The sequence below is a fragment of the Malurus melanocephalus genome, unplaced genomic scaffold, assembly GCF_030028575.1.
Source record: "Malurus melanocephalus ecotype Western Australia unplaced genomic scaffold, MMel_1.1 scaffold_150, whole genome shotgun sequence".
NCBI classification, from domain to species: domain Eukaryota; kingdom Metazoa; phylum Chordata; class Aves; order Passeriformes; family Maluridae; genus Malurus; species Malurus melanocephalus.
The window spans coordinates 923,602-938,998 of NW_026623382.1; the positions used below are offsets into that span (position 1 = coordinate 923,602).

The 15,397-nt window shown below is 39.3% G+C and overlaps 1 protein-coding gene across 12 annotated transcripts in view; it reads right to left on the reverse strand.

Annotated features, from left to right (window-relative positions):
- HDAC9 (histone deacetylase 9) overlaps nucleotides 1–15,397 on the reverse strand; it is a 242,643-nt gene that overhangs the window by 85,038 nt on the left and 142,208 nt on the right. For 4 of the 12 annotated variants that reach the window (XM_057371624.1, XM_057371618.1, XM_057371617.1 and 1 more), the window contains exon 1: nucleotides 6,334–6,808. The exons of 1 other annotated variant lie outside the window; for it this stretch is intronic. In XM_057371624.1, the coding sequence (XP_057227607.1) occupies nucleotides 6,334–6,439 (106 nt within the window). In that variant the 5' untranslated portion in view covers nucleotides 6,440–6,808. 7 more of the 12 variants (XM_057371623.1, XM_057371622.1, XM_057371621.1 and 4 more) reach the window with 3 other exon arrangements.

A 15,397-nucleotide genomic window follows, 5' to 3' on the forward strand; every position in this document is an offset into this window, starting at 1 on the left:
AGTGAACTTCCTTAAGCTTCCCTGTGTTCTTGAATGAYAATTCTGCTTTAAGTTTCAAGACTTTCTACTGAGCAGAAATGTTTGTGTAGAAGTCATAAAGAAGAGTTTACTAAAAATCTGTCAGTTTGCTGARGCTTCCTGTTATGTCTCATGAAAATCACGTAGAAGGCTACTCGTACAGCAGACATCACTTTTATGTAACAAAACTAGATGGGTCCATTTTGGAGAAGCTTTGTGCATATGTGACATGTTCACACTGAACATGGAGCTTGACGGAGCCGACCCCTAAAAATAGCACCCGGTTATCCTTGTTCTCATCAGCAACCACAACCCCATCTTAGCTCTGTCATTTGGTGCATCAATCTGGCACCCCTCTCCCTCCTCCAGAAGAGACAAAAGCAGTGGTACCCTGAGATATCTTGTTTTAGGAGAGGTAAGATGTTTGCATCTGCTGCAAGCACACATTTTAAACAATATCCCTGCCCCTCAGCAGGCAGTTATCATGTTGTTTTGGCAGCAGGAAGGAATCTGTGGTTTTTCTTGAATGTTGCTCTTCTTTATTTAAACTACCAGAAATAAAGCAAAAATGACAGAATGCTCTGTCTATAAATAATCATTCCGGTGTACAGTTATATTAGGAGGTAACTCAGATGGCATGATAACGCCTAACAGGCTAATCTTAGACCTGTAATGCCATAAGATGAAAATAACTASGCTAAGAATAACTGACCCAGAGGAGTCAGCCTGTTAAAGAGATCCACAGAACAGGGCATTTTAGATTTTCATGTGTTTAACAATAATATCTGCCGATTAGTTTCTCTACGGTATTTTGTATTGTACCCAACATATAAAACCCTACTCCCAGTAGCAGTTGGGAAAGGTTAAAAGGAAACAACACCTAAAACCTCCCCCATCTTCTACACCAAAAACTGAAATGAATGTGCATATTTTGCAGACTATCTAYCTATTCTGCTTTCAAAATCAGCTTTTGATTTCTCTGCAAAGACAGTGCAGATGAGAGGGGCYGGGCAGTCGGTACAGAAACATGGCTCTGATTAAGCTCTGGCAGTAGAAGAGTTACAAGCGTTCTACTTATCGAGTGCCAGCCTTAATGAACTAAATGTATTCTGCACMTAGTTTTACAGAAGGAAARACTCTGGCTGTGTGTTTGAGTGCASTGCAAACCAATAWGTGTTATAAAGCTGAAAAGCTAAAGTAATAATGGCTGAAGTAAAAAGCTGTTTTCCAGTAAAGAGATTTAGTTCAACACACTGTAGAGAGGAGAGCTAGTGTCCTAGCACCAGTACTAGTTAACCTYCCTACTAAATGCAGCATTTAATGGTCTGAAATGCACTGAAAGARGTTCTGAAGTCATGTTTTGCATAGTTTTTTATTTACTTTCCAGCATTTGCAACTTGCTATTCTTGTCAATCTTGTACTTGGAAATTCTTATTTCAGGCTTTTCTCACAACCTATAAATATATTTTCTAACACAAAAGCAAGACCATCAGGTAAACACATGGCATCTGAAGCTGGGACTTGAATTAAAAATAAAAAAGTAAAGGCAATGTTATAGCATTAGCTGTTACAGCATTAGACACATGAAATTGACAACATTAGTCTGCATTCAATGTCTTCTCAATAACATAGAAAAAGCAGAATCATTCCATTTTACCATGTTTTTGTTCAACTGAATTCATCAGTGAAGTTTTGTCCAGCGTACATTGCAGAGCAGAGCCTTTACTCAAACTCAGTGAGATTTTAACTACATAAGACCTGCAGGTCTGTGTTGCTTGTTTCTTCTCATTGTATTAACTGTATATGACTAAGGCCTTACACTTCCCTAACAATTAATTCGAATACTTCAGCTACTACTATGAAGCACTAGGTTATTTTGTACTCCACCTTTACAAAAGGCACCTAAAAAGCCACTGCGGCTGTTATCCAGAACTTTTCTGTATTGAATTTTCACACTCAATTTTTTCATTACTCTGAAAAGAACCACAAGTCTCAGCCTATCTATTCTCATTCTTTCTGCTCTCTCAGAAGTGTTACTGCCTGAGATACAAATATAAAATGTTGCATATGTGGTAAGAGGTTTATCTTTCTTGATTGACATATGCAAACACATCAAGTTTTTCATGGATATCAGAGCAAAAGTTATATGAACTTGCTTTCTGCAGCTTCCTCACAGAAAAAGGTGAGCAGGTGAAGATTTCGTTCAGAAAAAAAAAAAATTAAAAATGGGAGAGCAAATACCAAAGAATTTTTTATTACCTGAAGGTAATATTAATCCATGTATATACAAGGTGATGCAGACACATGATAGATATAACATACAAGACAAAATGTGTACACTGGGGTTTACTGAGGGAAGGTGGCTCATAAGGACCTGTCAACCCATGTACAGCATGACACGTGCACCAGTGATTCTGTCATTTATGTTCAAGTGACACAGCTTACACTTCCTGACTGGTGCAGAGAACAAACACTCGCTACATTCACTTGTTATATTTGTGAAATTGAAGGTATTTTACAAGCCTGYGGGTAGGTGAAGTCAATCAAATAAATCATTCTGAATTGCTATATTCCCTTTAGAATAGTTTTGTTCTATCAGTTCCTKATCCTGACAGGTATCATTTACTGTGTTTCACAGAAGGATTAGCTGACATAAGCAGGATTGTGTAACTTGCTCAGGTCACCTGTCAATTCATTGACAGGCCAAGCTTTAAACTCACGATCTCCTTGAACTCTTGATTTTTCAACACAACAGCTCTGAGCAGGAAGCAGAGGATGCCTTATCCAATAAAAGCCAAGGTGGAATTCAGGCAGGGGACTGCAAGGCTGCACAAGATATGGCCAGTGGAGAAGACTTAGCAACCTCATCCTTTGAAAAAGATCAGCACAGTATATTAAACCACCAAAAGTTAATGAACTTGGCATTACTTGTTAAAGTCCCACATCTGCAGATACCAGGAGTGGGTAGATCCTTCTCCTTCACACAACTACCATCTATTTGAGAAATGTAGCCCTGCACTGGTTAGTTATTAACTGCATTTTAATGAGTGTTTTTCCCATGGACTGTGCTGCACCAGATGCTTTTCTTCAAGGACTTAACAGTTTATTACCTGTGTTATGGAAAGATCAGAGGCCAGCTGAATGTTAGGATCTACTGTGGCATTGCATACACATGAAAATTGAGTCTTTTTATGTAAAATAAAAGGGGCACCAAAGATAAACAGTAATTCCAGCTAAACAAGAGGCTTTAGACTCCTGATTTAGTTTGTAAATGTGAAATTAAAATAAGTGTGGTATCATATAAGAATACATCAGCATCATTTTCTTAAATAAAGATGCACAGCACTTGCTGCTGCATTTTACAGCAACAGTACCATATGGGAGAATCTAGTTCAGCCTTCTCAAGATAGCTGAAACTGCTCTCTGCAGTAAGGTGTAGGTGTCTGCAAATTACACAGCTTCTTGAGTCAGCGCCGATCTAGATTGCTCCATTCATAATTAGACTTTTGATTGGTACCTATCCAGATCATCTCATTCATAGTGTGACTTACAAGCAAGGATGGAGACAGACAGGCAAAGCAGCAATTGAGGGAATACCAGGAGAACTGTTTCTCATGACAGAAGTATTTCCTATGCCTGCTCCTGTCAGAAATTTCTTAAGTCTTTTTGCTTTGCAAATATGTATCCATTGACCAGTGAACCTGTCCTCTTTGGGGATYCCTCCAGCCCAGTTTAAAATCAGTTACATAAGATATGTGTGTTGCATCTGGGTACCAGCAAACCTAAATATCTGACTGTTGTTGACTATTTTAAGTTATTCTTGAAATCTCTGGAGCAAACACATCAAGGCCGCAAAGCATAAACATTCAGGAGCTGTTATTTTCTTAAATATGTGCAACTTTTTAACCAGAGAAAAAGTTACATACATTTAACCAAAGATAACTTTAAAGTAAGGGCACTGTGAAAAGCAAAATACAAATAACTGATTCTAGCTTCCCCAAATGCTAGTGCACACTGTCATATTCTGGCTATTTCTTTCTTCCCTTATCACCATAAATAGAAACAATGAAAAGTTACCAAAACTGATCCTGCAAGATGCTGAACTTGAGGAGCTAAAGGTAACCAAGAGCAGCACCAGGCTTTGAGGTTTCATGTGACATGAACTGAAACTGCAGACTATGTACAATGTCAACTACTTGCAGTCTAGTTGGGTATATTAAAGGCCAGCTGAAACACAGAGGAATATTTTGTGTTCTACAGAAGATATATATGTCTGTGTGTATATATATATATATATATATATACACACAAACATCTTTTATCTGGATAATGTTCTTGAATAAGGTTTTGTGGAGATTTTTTTTTTTTTTAGTCTAAAATCCCCCTATATTCTACTTGGCACTACAAGGGAAATTGTGTATGTTATATGGACCTACTTAATGTACTATCAGGTAAAAAATCGACAATTACATGATATTCTTATTTCCAAAGAAAAACAAAGCTATAAACTTACAGAAAATTTCCTTCTTTTCTCGAGTTTCAAATGAAAAAAACTGCTATGATATTAATTGGCAGTTAGAGGGTAGCATATTGAGATAAACTCCCCAAATTTTCACTTGTGCACAGTTAACTTGGACTTGACATATTAAAAAACGACAACAAAAAAGAGCCAAACAGGAGGGAGAGGACGCAATCAGTCATATTTCTGACCAATTTAAAAGCACTGGACACCTGTTGAGCTGTTGAGGAAAAGTAAGGAAATGTAATAAAGAAAAGCAACAATCCTTGAACAAAAGGTTGACACTGTAGATGGCTTTTCAGAGGAACTGCAATGCTTCCAGGAAAACTTCTGCTCTTACCTATTGTCTTTCCTAGAGCTTCACTGTTCCTATTTATAAACACCTCTTCACCTGATTTGTGTCCCTAACAAAGGAGATGAAATTGGCGATCAACAATCTAAATTGTATGTAAGAAAGGAACAAAAGTTCTTTTAGCTCTTTTTCTGTGAAGCAGGAAAATAAACAGTTTTTCAGAAACAAACAAATAGACATAGGCTCAACAGGTGTATCAAAACAGGTAATATATGAAGAGAGGTATGGTCTACACACAATTCTTTTTCAAAATTGAGGTCAGTCAAGTTTTGGGAAAGAAGAAAAGGAATAAAAAAAAGGAAAAAGAAAAAAAAAAGAAAAAGAAAGAAAAAGAAAAAGAAAAAGAAAAAGAAAAAGAAAAAGAAAAAGAAAAAGAAAAAGAAAAAGAAAAAGAAAAAAAAGAAAAAGAAAAAGAAAAAGAGCAAAGGGGGCACAATCTAAGACTAAAGGACTTGTAAACAATTCACCCTGCATTCTACATATGGGTCCTCTATAAAGTTAGCACTTTCTGGAAAACAAAGTCAGAAACCTAGGTTTAAAAAGATATAAACCARAAAACATTGTGCCTTAATAGACAAGAGTTTAATCCAAATAAAACAGAACTGGAATTCACAGACTTTAGGAGAGAATAGGCAACAGTAGTCAACCTGAAATTTTGACATTTTTAGCCTATTTAAATTAAATGGCAACAATTCTTCCATGATAATTTATCCTCAGTACATCATTTGCAGGTCTCAAACACAGCTAGAAAAGAAACTAGAAAATACAKGGGCAGCTTGAAATGCATGAGGAAACATGCAGGGTTCCTTCGGAGCAGCTTTGAAATACTTTCATTAAATAACACATCCAATTAACATCTCAGTGAGTCATTAYATGTAACTACCATTGCCAGGTTCACAAATATTTTTAAAGTAAAATAAACCATGCAGTTTAAAGACATTTTAAAGTAACACTGTAATGAAAAGAGAAAGGGATTYGTATCAAACCCCCTTCATTTGTATTAAACCCCCTTCATACGCAAACTAGAGAAAAGGGAACTCACAGAAAGAGCAAATCCTGTTTACAATAGACATATGACTCGAATTGCTTACGAGGGGCTATAAATGCAGCCTCCTGACAAGGTCTGTCTGAGGAAGTCTCTCCCTGTGAACAAGCCTGTACCGTGAGCCCCATTTTGCAACCACGCAACAAAACAAACAAGGAAACCCAAACTCGACTTCAGTTGTGAGCATTTTGCTGTGTCTGGAAAGAAGCAGCCCAAAGCAGACAAACTCCCCACAAAAGCAGCAGCTGCTATCTAAAATACTACCAGAATTATTTAATAACAACAGATAAAGACCACGTAAATAAAGTCACTTCTTTAGAGCAAGGAGGTTTTCTTGTCATGCTAGGCTGTATATTCCCGGTCAGCCAGTCGAGTCTGAGGCACGGAGCTGTCTCTTACCTGAGCTGATCATACTGTGCATTCTTTGCTGAGCCAAGAGCTGTTCACGTCCAGAAACCCCATCTGAGGAAAAACACGATTCACTCTCGTAAATTGTCTGCAGCATATTCCAACTGGTCTGCACTTCAGCTACACAAGAGATTCATCACTGCACTTGCACATAGGCGTCGGGCACGACCCTCTGCGGTCCTACCTCCTCCAGCGAGGGTTGTAAGATAATATGCTTCGGCAATTAGCACTGTTTAAGCATCTGCACAAGTATCTATGAGGAGAGGCAAGAACCCCAAATCCACTGTCGGCAGCCCCCGCCCGCAGGAAGGGAGCCGCGAGCGTGCGGGGGGCTGAGCGCTGCCGAGTTTGAGCAGTTGCGTTCGGGCAGCAAACGGCAGGTGGAAGGAGGAATGAAGAAATATCTCTGCGCTTTGGGCTTCCTGGCAGGGCGGGGGGGAGAGGGRGGGAAACTGCCTAACAAACCATCAAACCGAATAAGCCACCTTTCCAGGGACCAGGAGCCGCGGAGGGTTTAATCTGAGTTGACCCCAGCCCAGCCCCGCGTTGCTGTGCCCGCGCCCCTCTCCGCTCCCGGCCGGCTGTCCCTCGGCCAGGCGGCTGGGCGAACTTGGCGGGAGCAGCAGCGATAACTCATTTGCATTTGAATTGACACCCTCGTGGCCCAGCGGCGGCAGAAATAGAACAATGGCCGGCCTGAGCCAAAAATAGGTCAAGCATGGCCGGGTGATTGGAGCCTGCATTAATGCGTTTAAAAATACCACAGCAAACACAGCTGTCCAGTCTCTGTCTTTCAAACCGCCGCCCGTCCTCCCCGCGCCGCCCGGCCTCAGGCTCAATTAACCCCTTCTCCCTGCCCCGTTCCAGCGGGGACACGCCAGGGAGGAGGCAGGCAAGGCGGGGGGATTGGGACAGGGACGGTCCTCGCCCGGGACTTGCGCCCCTCTCCTTCCTCACCCTCCCCCGGGGAGTGTTTTGTGAAAAGAGAGCAAAACGCCACGGCCTCTGTCTGTTTCGGTCCTAAAATAACGCTGGGAGGTTTTGCTGGCGATGTGGTTTCTGCCTCGCCCACGCGCAGCCATCCTGCTGTTCTATTTTTGCTGCCCGTTTCTCTGGCTACGCCACAGTTGGCTTTGGCAGGGGAGCCAGGCGGCCGCCAGCTCCCTGCAGGACCTGCAGCCGCCGCCGGAGAGGCGATTTCTGCAGCTCATSGGCCCGGGGGGAGCAGAAGGCGGGGGCAGATGTCAACGCGGGACCGGCTTTTGTGCGCGCAGCTATAAGCAGCCTTTCCCTATTTAGCATGCTTCATATAATTCTTATAGTAAGTCACCAGTTGCGGCACAGCATGTTAGACACGCTCACCGACTATGCACTCTTTGGTTGACTTGATAAAATTTGGAGAGGGGCTGAGTAGTTCACACTTATTTTTAGAAGCATTAGGCAATTTGCACAGCGTCTTTCTCAGTTCCACAAGATGATGTGGTTTCAGAAGAGCAGCGTTTGACGGTGTATCAGACAACAAGCAACATGCTCCTCTGTGGTTTGGCAAGTTGCACACGTGATTTTTCATACTGGTATTTCAAAAGTTGCATCTCGTTTGCTGATTAATATACACACAGATAACTTCCATTGCAGTGTTACAAACTAGTTTACTTCTCAGCGTCCTACTCTGCCTTATGGCACTTTTTTATATAGATGACCAAAGCCTGTGTGCTGCCTATATAATACAGCAGCTTGACTCTCTCCTACCAAAATTACAAGTCCTTTTCTATGTCCCTGCTCTAGGGAAGCAACAGTGGCCACTAGGATGTGATTCCTCATTGTAATCAAAAAGCCAATGCAGAGGTAGTATTGGAGCTTTCTAGAAATCCACCCAATTCTCAACTGTGAACATAGTATTTTGCTCCTGAAGACACCAGAATTTGCCCAGTATTTGAGGCCTCTGCTCTACCTTTAGTGAAGAATTCTCTATATGCTGTTTAACTTTTATAACAGAACATAGCCAAGGGCAGTATATTTTTTAATRTACTTCTCACAATTGTGTTACCAAAGAAAAGCTTCATTATAATGAAATACTGTGACACTCCTGGGATATTTGGCTACTTGATGGCACCTAGGAAGTCTGTGGCCCAAGTCTTCYCTTCATCCCAAACCTTTATTTCTTCCGTGTGCCAAATCACCTGGTCCTGCTCAGAGTGAGGATCTGTCCCCTGGACGAGACWGAGACTGCAGCTGCTGGCAGCAGCAGGGCTTGTCCATGGAGAATCCTCAAGTTAGCACCTATCACTTCTTTGCCACCCTGCTCTCCTTGCCACCTCTCTTCCCTTACCCATTTTCCAYAGGAGTGCTGCTCCTGAGGAAGCAGTGAAGCTCTGCAGATGGCTCCCACCCCAAAGGGGCATGAGCAGAGGTGGGGGCAGTGGCAGCACAGTGACAGGTAGGGKGTTACAGTGCAAGATTTCAGATGAGCATAACACATAGCACTGCATCGATTGCTGACAATTAGGTATCTTAAACATTTTCCCTGGAAAACAAAAATAGCCAAATGTTTTGTGGGAAATATGTGGCCCTTCCATGGTACAGGGCAGTTTAACACAGAGCAAGGGGGATCACCAGTAGAAACAGAAATCTCCTCCAATGCTGAAAAAGCTTTTTATAGACAGAAGTAAATAAAAAGAAGTGGAATTGCTTATGCCCTTCAGCCAAACAGAACATGACGCTGTTTGGTGATTCAGCGCCTCAAAATAATCAAGTTTCATATTACAGGGAAACACTAGAGGAATAAGTTAAAAACAGGTCAGAACATGGAAAATTGTGGAGTGTGGGATTCTAGTATTAGGTACCCATATGTGTTTATAACTTCTTATRTATGCAGCTGCATTTTTAAAGATAGCCTTCACAGCTCTAAATTACTTCAAATACTTCAGTAACTAAATAAAAGCAAACTATATTCAAGAGCAGAAAWTGTACATTTAGATATTTAGCAGCAAATGTTCTTAATTCTGGCATACACATTTTAAGCTGACAGGCACATAAACTGTCCTATGTGTGCTCATTCACAGACCCTAATAACTACAGCATTATGCTTTACATTTTAGATTATATATAAAAACTGTATCAAAATATTTTACTTATGAAGTCAGTCACCCCAAAGGTAGGGCTTTTACAACCTGAATTCTTCYGACTTGCTTTGACATATTATAAGCCCACTTTGGTACATGCTTAGGTTTACAACACATGCGTAAATCCATTTCTTTTCAACATAATATTTAAGCACATGCTCAAATTCTATTGATTGCAATAGAAYTTAAGCACATAGTTAAACACTTTGCTGAGTCAGCCCAGACTTTAACTGCATGATCACGTGAATTTAAAGAGCTCCTTAAGAATTCCACAGGGGAAGGATAAAGGGTTCATGCCTGAAGAAAATCTGKTTTTTATTTTTAAAGCTATGGATGTTATAAGGTGACAGTTTCATACAGGAACACGAGGGGATTTCTTTCTGTTTTTTCAAATGCATTTCCTAAACTTGGAGAAATTTAATGACAYTGGCGGTGAGAGTAAACTGCTGAAATGATTTAGTGCTGCTGAGGTGATTCTAAATGCAATCAGCAACTTTATAGAAAATGTAAGGCATGTTAGTAGCACTGTGATCTCATTATAGCATTTTCACAATGTGTTTCTCGTATTTTCCCTCTGAGTTGTTAAAAACAAATAAATACAAGGAAATTAAATCTGGAAACCACATTACTGCAACATTAAGATTAAGAAATTAAGCCCTCAAATTAGAAAGAGCTAGGATTTCTACTGCATTATTAACTCTAAAACTTTATAATTAAGTAATACTTTTGTCTTTTTTCTTTCCTTAAAAAAAAAAATCCTTTCAAAGTACAAACAGTATATTACTGATTGTTTTTACATATCCCATTTCTTGCTCATGTTATTCTGGAGCACAGGCTTCATTAATATTAATAAGTTAGTTTCAACTTTTGCAGTTTTCTTATTTGTAAATGAATACTTGCATAGATTTTTTAATCATATTGCTCAATTGTATCACATAAATATTGAACACATTAAAAAAAGATATGTTCTTCAGCTTCTAGTCATATGCTTAGATGAGGACATTGCAGTCTTACAGGTGTCCTATTCAACCTTCTCACAGCCCTTTTTCATTTGGCAAGTGAAAGGGCAGCAAGCAATAACATGCATTAATATCAAACAATTCATAAACAAGTAAGAGCTAAATTAAGGTTGCATGAGTAGTATTAAATTTGGCCTATTTCAGTACTGAAGGTTTGAATTCTAATCTTTACAGCCTAAAGACTTCCTAACTATTTCTGTGTATCTCATCACTGGGATTTGGGAAAAAAAAATAAATAAAAAAAAAAATTAACTATTGTGTAGAACAGATGTTTCTGAAGGCACAGTTCATTAGATACCATTAGTACCACATGAACCCCAAACATCCAGCATAAATTACTACAGCTTACGCTAGAGGATTAACTATGTTAATGAAGAGTAAAAGACTATTACTACAGAGAAGCAGATGGTTTGGGAGCAGAAGGAAATCGGGAGATGCCGTAATGGTCTGGTCCTGCTCCCTCTTGGAACAAAGGGACCATATCCCAAGACCCTGGAGGAGTTAAAACGGATCACTTAATCCATGTCATCTGGTTAGAAGTACATAGTACAGGAATGTTTCTGACCAATTTTCTGTGTAGCAAGCCTTGGCATTGCCTGTGCAGGAATACATGGTGCTTTTCTTTGCAGTGCTGTGAAAACCATGTGATGGACAATTTTTAAGTGAGGAGAAAACTGCAGTTCTGGTGTTTTAGCTCAATTCAAGCTTCAAAGGAATTTTCTGGGACAAATAAAGGCATATCTGTAGCTTTAGGGGATTTTGTGACAAACAATAGGAGAATAAAACTTTTGCAAAGTTTTGAGGATAAGAAGTGCTATGCTAGATAAATGTATGGCTCTTGTCATCTCTCACATAAGAATACAGAGAGCCTTGCCTCTTTTTCATGCAAATTAGCTCAGGGGGTTTTGYAACTAGTTGATGACATCACTTCTTTTTCCTCTTAAAATACAAYTTTTTGTTCATATAAATAAGTCTATTAGAAATGAAATCTTAGAGGCAGGACAACTCAACAACATACACTTAAGCACAAGACTTAAGCATATGCTTAAGGGTTTCATAAATTCAAAGGTACTTTCTTGAATCACAAAGCTCAATTAATAAGAAAACTTTAATATAGAGTTATGAAGTCAATAAATATTTAGGTTAGGAAAAAAACATTCAAAATTCATTTATTCAGTTGACAGAGTTGTTTATCAGGTTGGAACTAAAATCTCTATGTTTTGTGGCAAGACTGAGGTAAATTGCACCTAAACAATACAAACCAAAGCAACATCACATATTGACAAATAAATACCTTGGGCCAGCAAAACATTTTGTCCCTTTTACGCCTTTTATGAATTTAGAGTAGATGTGAGCAATATGAGATTCCCTGGCTCTTCCACCTGGAGGACATGCATGAAGGAGCCCTTGAGCACAGCCCTGGGACAGCTGCCAGTATGTTCAGCATGCTCCAGGTGTTTCAAGCTTGTTGAACATCTAATGAGCAGATAATCTGTACCTCCATGCAGGGTTTTGCACTRCATCTTCTGATGCTAGCTAGTCTGGCAGGTCAGATCAAACTGGTCACTGTTTCTGGACRATAAACTAAGTCCCTATGGCTGGATAACCAATAGGAACACCATCTCTAGCTTGTAATATATGAATGGGTTTAAGAGATTTTTTTTGGATTTAGGACAAGAAATGAAGGCCATGCTTGCTGCCTGGAGAACTGAATTGTGGAAAACAATGGCCAGGCAAAGRATTTAGGATTACAGCAGAAGCCAGRCAACTAAATACAAGCTCCTAGGATTACACATGGACCAAAAAGGCTAATTAAATCCTTGGAAATATAACAGGTTTATACTGAATAACAGCAGTGAGAGATATACATATACCAAAGAGAGTATCTTGGGATATTGTAACTTCTCCCAGTATAAAGACTTAAAAAGAATGCTGCAGAACTGAGGATGGCTAGACATGCCATATGCATAAAATGGGTTTGGAAAACCTTAGAAAACTGGAAACACAAAGACCTGTGATACTAAATTTATTGAGGAAGCTCGGGGGTGGCTTGGCATTGTCTACATTACACAGGGCACAATGTCTAGTGCTGTAGCAAATGGTCTTTCTTTTAAGAAATTAGACCTTAAGGAAAAAAACATTGATTAGAAAAATTCAAGCCAGAGGTGGGCATGTATTTTAAGCATGCTTCAACCACTACAGCAACCTACAAATAAGCTTTACATCAATATTGACTGCGTCTCTGAAAAGAAAACTCTGAACAGTTCTGTAYGTCAGGCTTAAGGCAGGTTTTATTGTAGGAGTCCAAGACAGGTCTTATTRAATGACTCCAAAAAGATAAGATCATGGGGGTATCATGAGTCATAGACTTGTTTAGATTGAAAAAGACCWCTAAGATTATCRAGCCAAATCATCAGTGTAGCACAGCCAAGTCCACCAGWAAGTTCCCAATTCAGGTACTTTCAAAGCTATTAAGAACTACTAAGTGTTGCTTAATTGATGGAATTGATGAAATAATAAAAAGTAAACATATATACTACACTAATTATTCCTACATCAGAAATAGTTTTATTATTTGAAATCATCTTCTTCTGAAAAKCAGAGGTTTAATTTTTGTTTGTTTTTTTTTTTAATCCAAACTATGTTTACTTTCCTATGACACTGGGTAAGTTTTTACAAGAATAGAACAATGGAGTGCACTGTAAATAACTTGGAAAAAAAGCCTTGGGGGAAAAAAAAGAACCCACAAAATGTTTGCTTCATTTTGCTATTCAAAGCTGCCCTTTTGCATCAAATAATTAGATTTCAAAAATAGAGTCTTTCTAAATACAGGCTTGGATTCATGAAGTGATGAGGTGGCTTTACATAATACATTACAAGCAGATTATAAAGCTATAGTAGATTTATAGCAGATTTATAGCAGATATATACCAATGTAGATTGAAACAATTACTCTTCTAAATTTTGAAACAAGATATTTTCTTAAATACAAGAAAGATTAAAATTAGTCAGAAAGAGCTATCACTACAAGCCATTGGAAGCTTGGCCAAGAAAAAACATTTTACATAYAGCACTAAAAAGGACACCCTTTAATATGTGGGCCAAGGAATGGACCTGAGGTACCAGACCATGTGCTCAGCTGTGGGCACAAACCAGTCTCTTGCACTGTGCTGCCTGCTTGGATCTCTTCCTTTCCCAGCATCTCCACCCCTCACAGGGAAGCATTCAAGCACATGGAGAAACAGCACTGGATGCACAAACATGCCCCTGAGAGAAGTAACAAATTGACCACTGCTGCGCTATGAAAAGGTCACATCTCATACTGGTCAATAATGTTGTTATGAAACCACACAAAACCCTCATGGTTAGCTGGACCAGGATTTTTTTTCCCAAATGTTTCAGTGAACCCAGATCCTGTTTTCACCTATTTTTTTTTTTTTTTTTCCTCTTGAGCTTTGATAAGAAACAGATCTGCAACCTAAAATGTAATCAATATATACCRGTTTGGGACCTGATTTTACTCTGCTAGTGAATTTGGCGCAATGCTAAAAGGATGAAAATATGACTTCATTGGATAAGTTAAATATTTTGCCTGACTTCAATAGAACCAACATTTCTTATAAGGAGCAATATTATCTTAATTTTCCTTGTGTATCCAACAAATTTACAGATTGCAAGAGGGAATAAACCAAAATACAGTTGAAAGCAAGGTTTCATAACTGTRAAAGGAAAATTACAACACATTTCAAGCAAATATAACCTCTCCCTTTAGCTAAGCAACCACCTTGAAAATCTTAATGTAGCTACTTACTGCAACTGAAAATACTATGGCACTATCAAAATGTGTCACAGACTTGACTTTTGTAAATATAGGCATCCAGCTGGTGTTGGATCCTAGGGTCAAACRAGCCCTAAGAAGGCTTTTATCCATCCTTCAAGCTGATTAAGCCAAATCTTGCAAWGTTCAGTTTGCTAGGAACTCGGTTCCATTGAAGGGAACAAACGGGGAGGGAAGCTACAGCAAATGGCCAAAAAAGTCACTCCTCAGCAGGCAGATGTGGGCAGCTGCAGCTGCTGCTTCCACATGTCCCTCATCTGCCCCATCTGTGGCTGAAAGGAGCAAGAGGCAGGTGCTCAAGCTCTCTAGGACAAAGGGACAAGGCTGGTTCCAAGCCCTAGTTTCCTAGAATGAGAATTGTTCACAAAAAAATTGCCACATTGTTCTGAACCTCAGGCCACTGTGCAATGGATAAAAAAATGCACAGGTCAGAACAGGTAATTTGCATGAAAAGCATGGGGAAGCAGGAAGATAATATACTGAATCCATGTGCAGACAATATTCCCATTCCAATCAACTTCGATCAAATATATTTATGTCTTGTAAAGAATCTGGGAGGTGAAAGCTCTTATATTAACTTCAACCCTAATTGCTACTTGAAAAGGGCAATCCAAAAATGAAGCAATAAATGAAAAGTAACTTGCTAGTGCTGGAATCCCAATGCCATAAGCAGAGAAGAGAGACTATTTTGGATGAGTTTAAGCCTCTGACCGTTCAAAATGTTGGATCAAATTCGAGTTCAAGGCCTGTTCTAAAAATAGCATAGAAAAATAGCATCTATGCACTTCATACCCTGTTGATTGGTAGTCAAGAGAACAGGATGGCAGAGCAGGTGATAATGGCAGGAAAATAACACCTTTCAGTCAACAAATCAGAGGATCTTCAGTATCTCAARCCAGGTCTCAATAAGTTGTCAGTCACGGATGGACTGCATGCTCTGATTGCACTTGATTGCTTTCTCCCCTTGTTAAAGCATTTGCCAGTGAAATAAATTGCTAAGTACATTTCAGTACTAAGTACAGAGATTTGGATTATTTTTGTTTTTAATCTGAATATAATCCAAACAAAGTGTTATG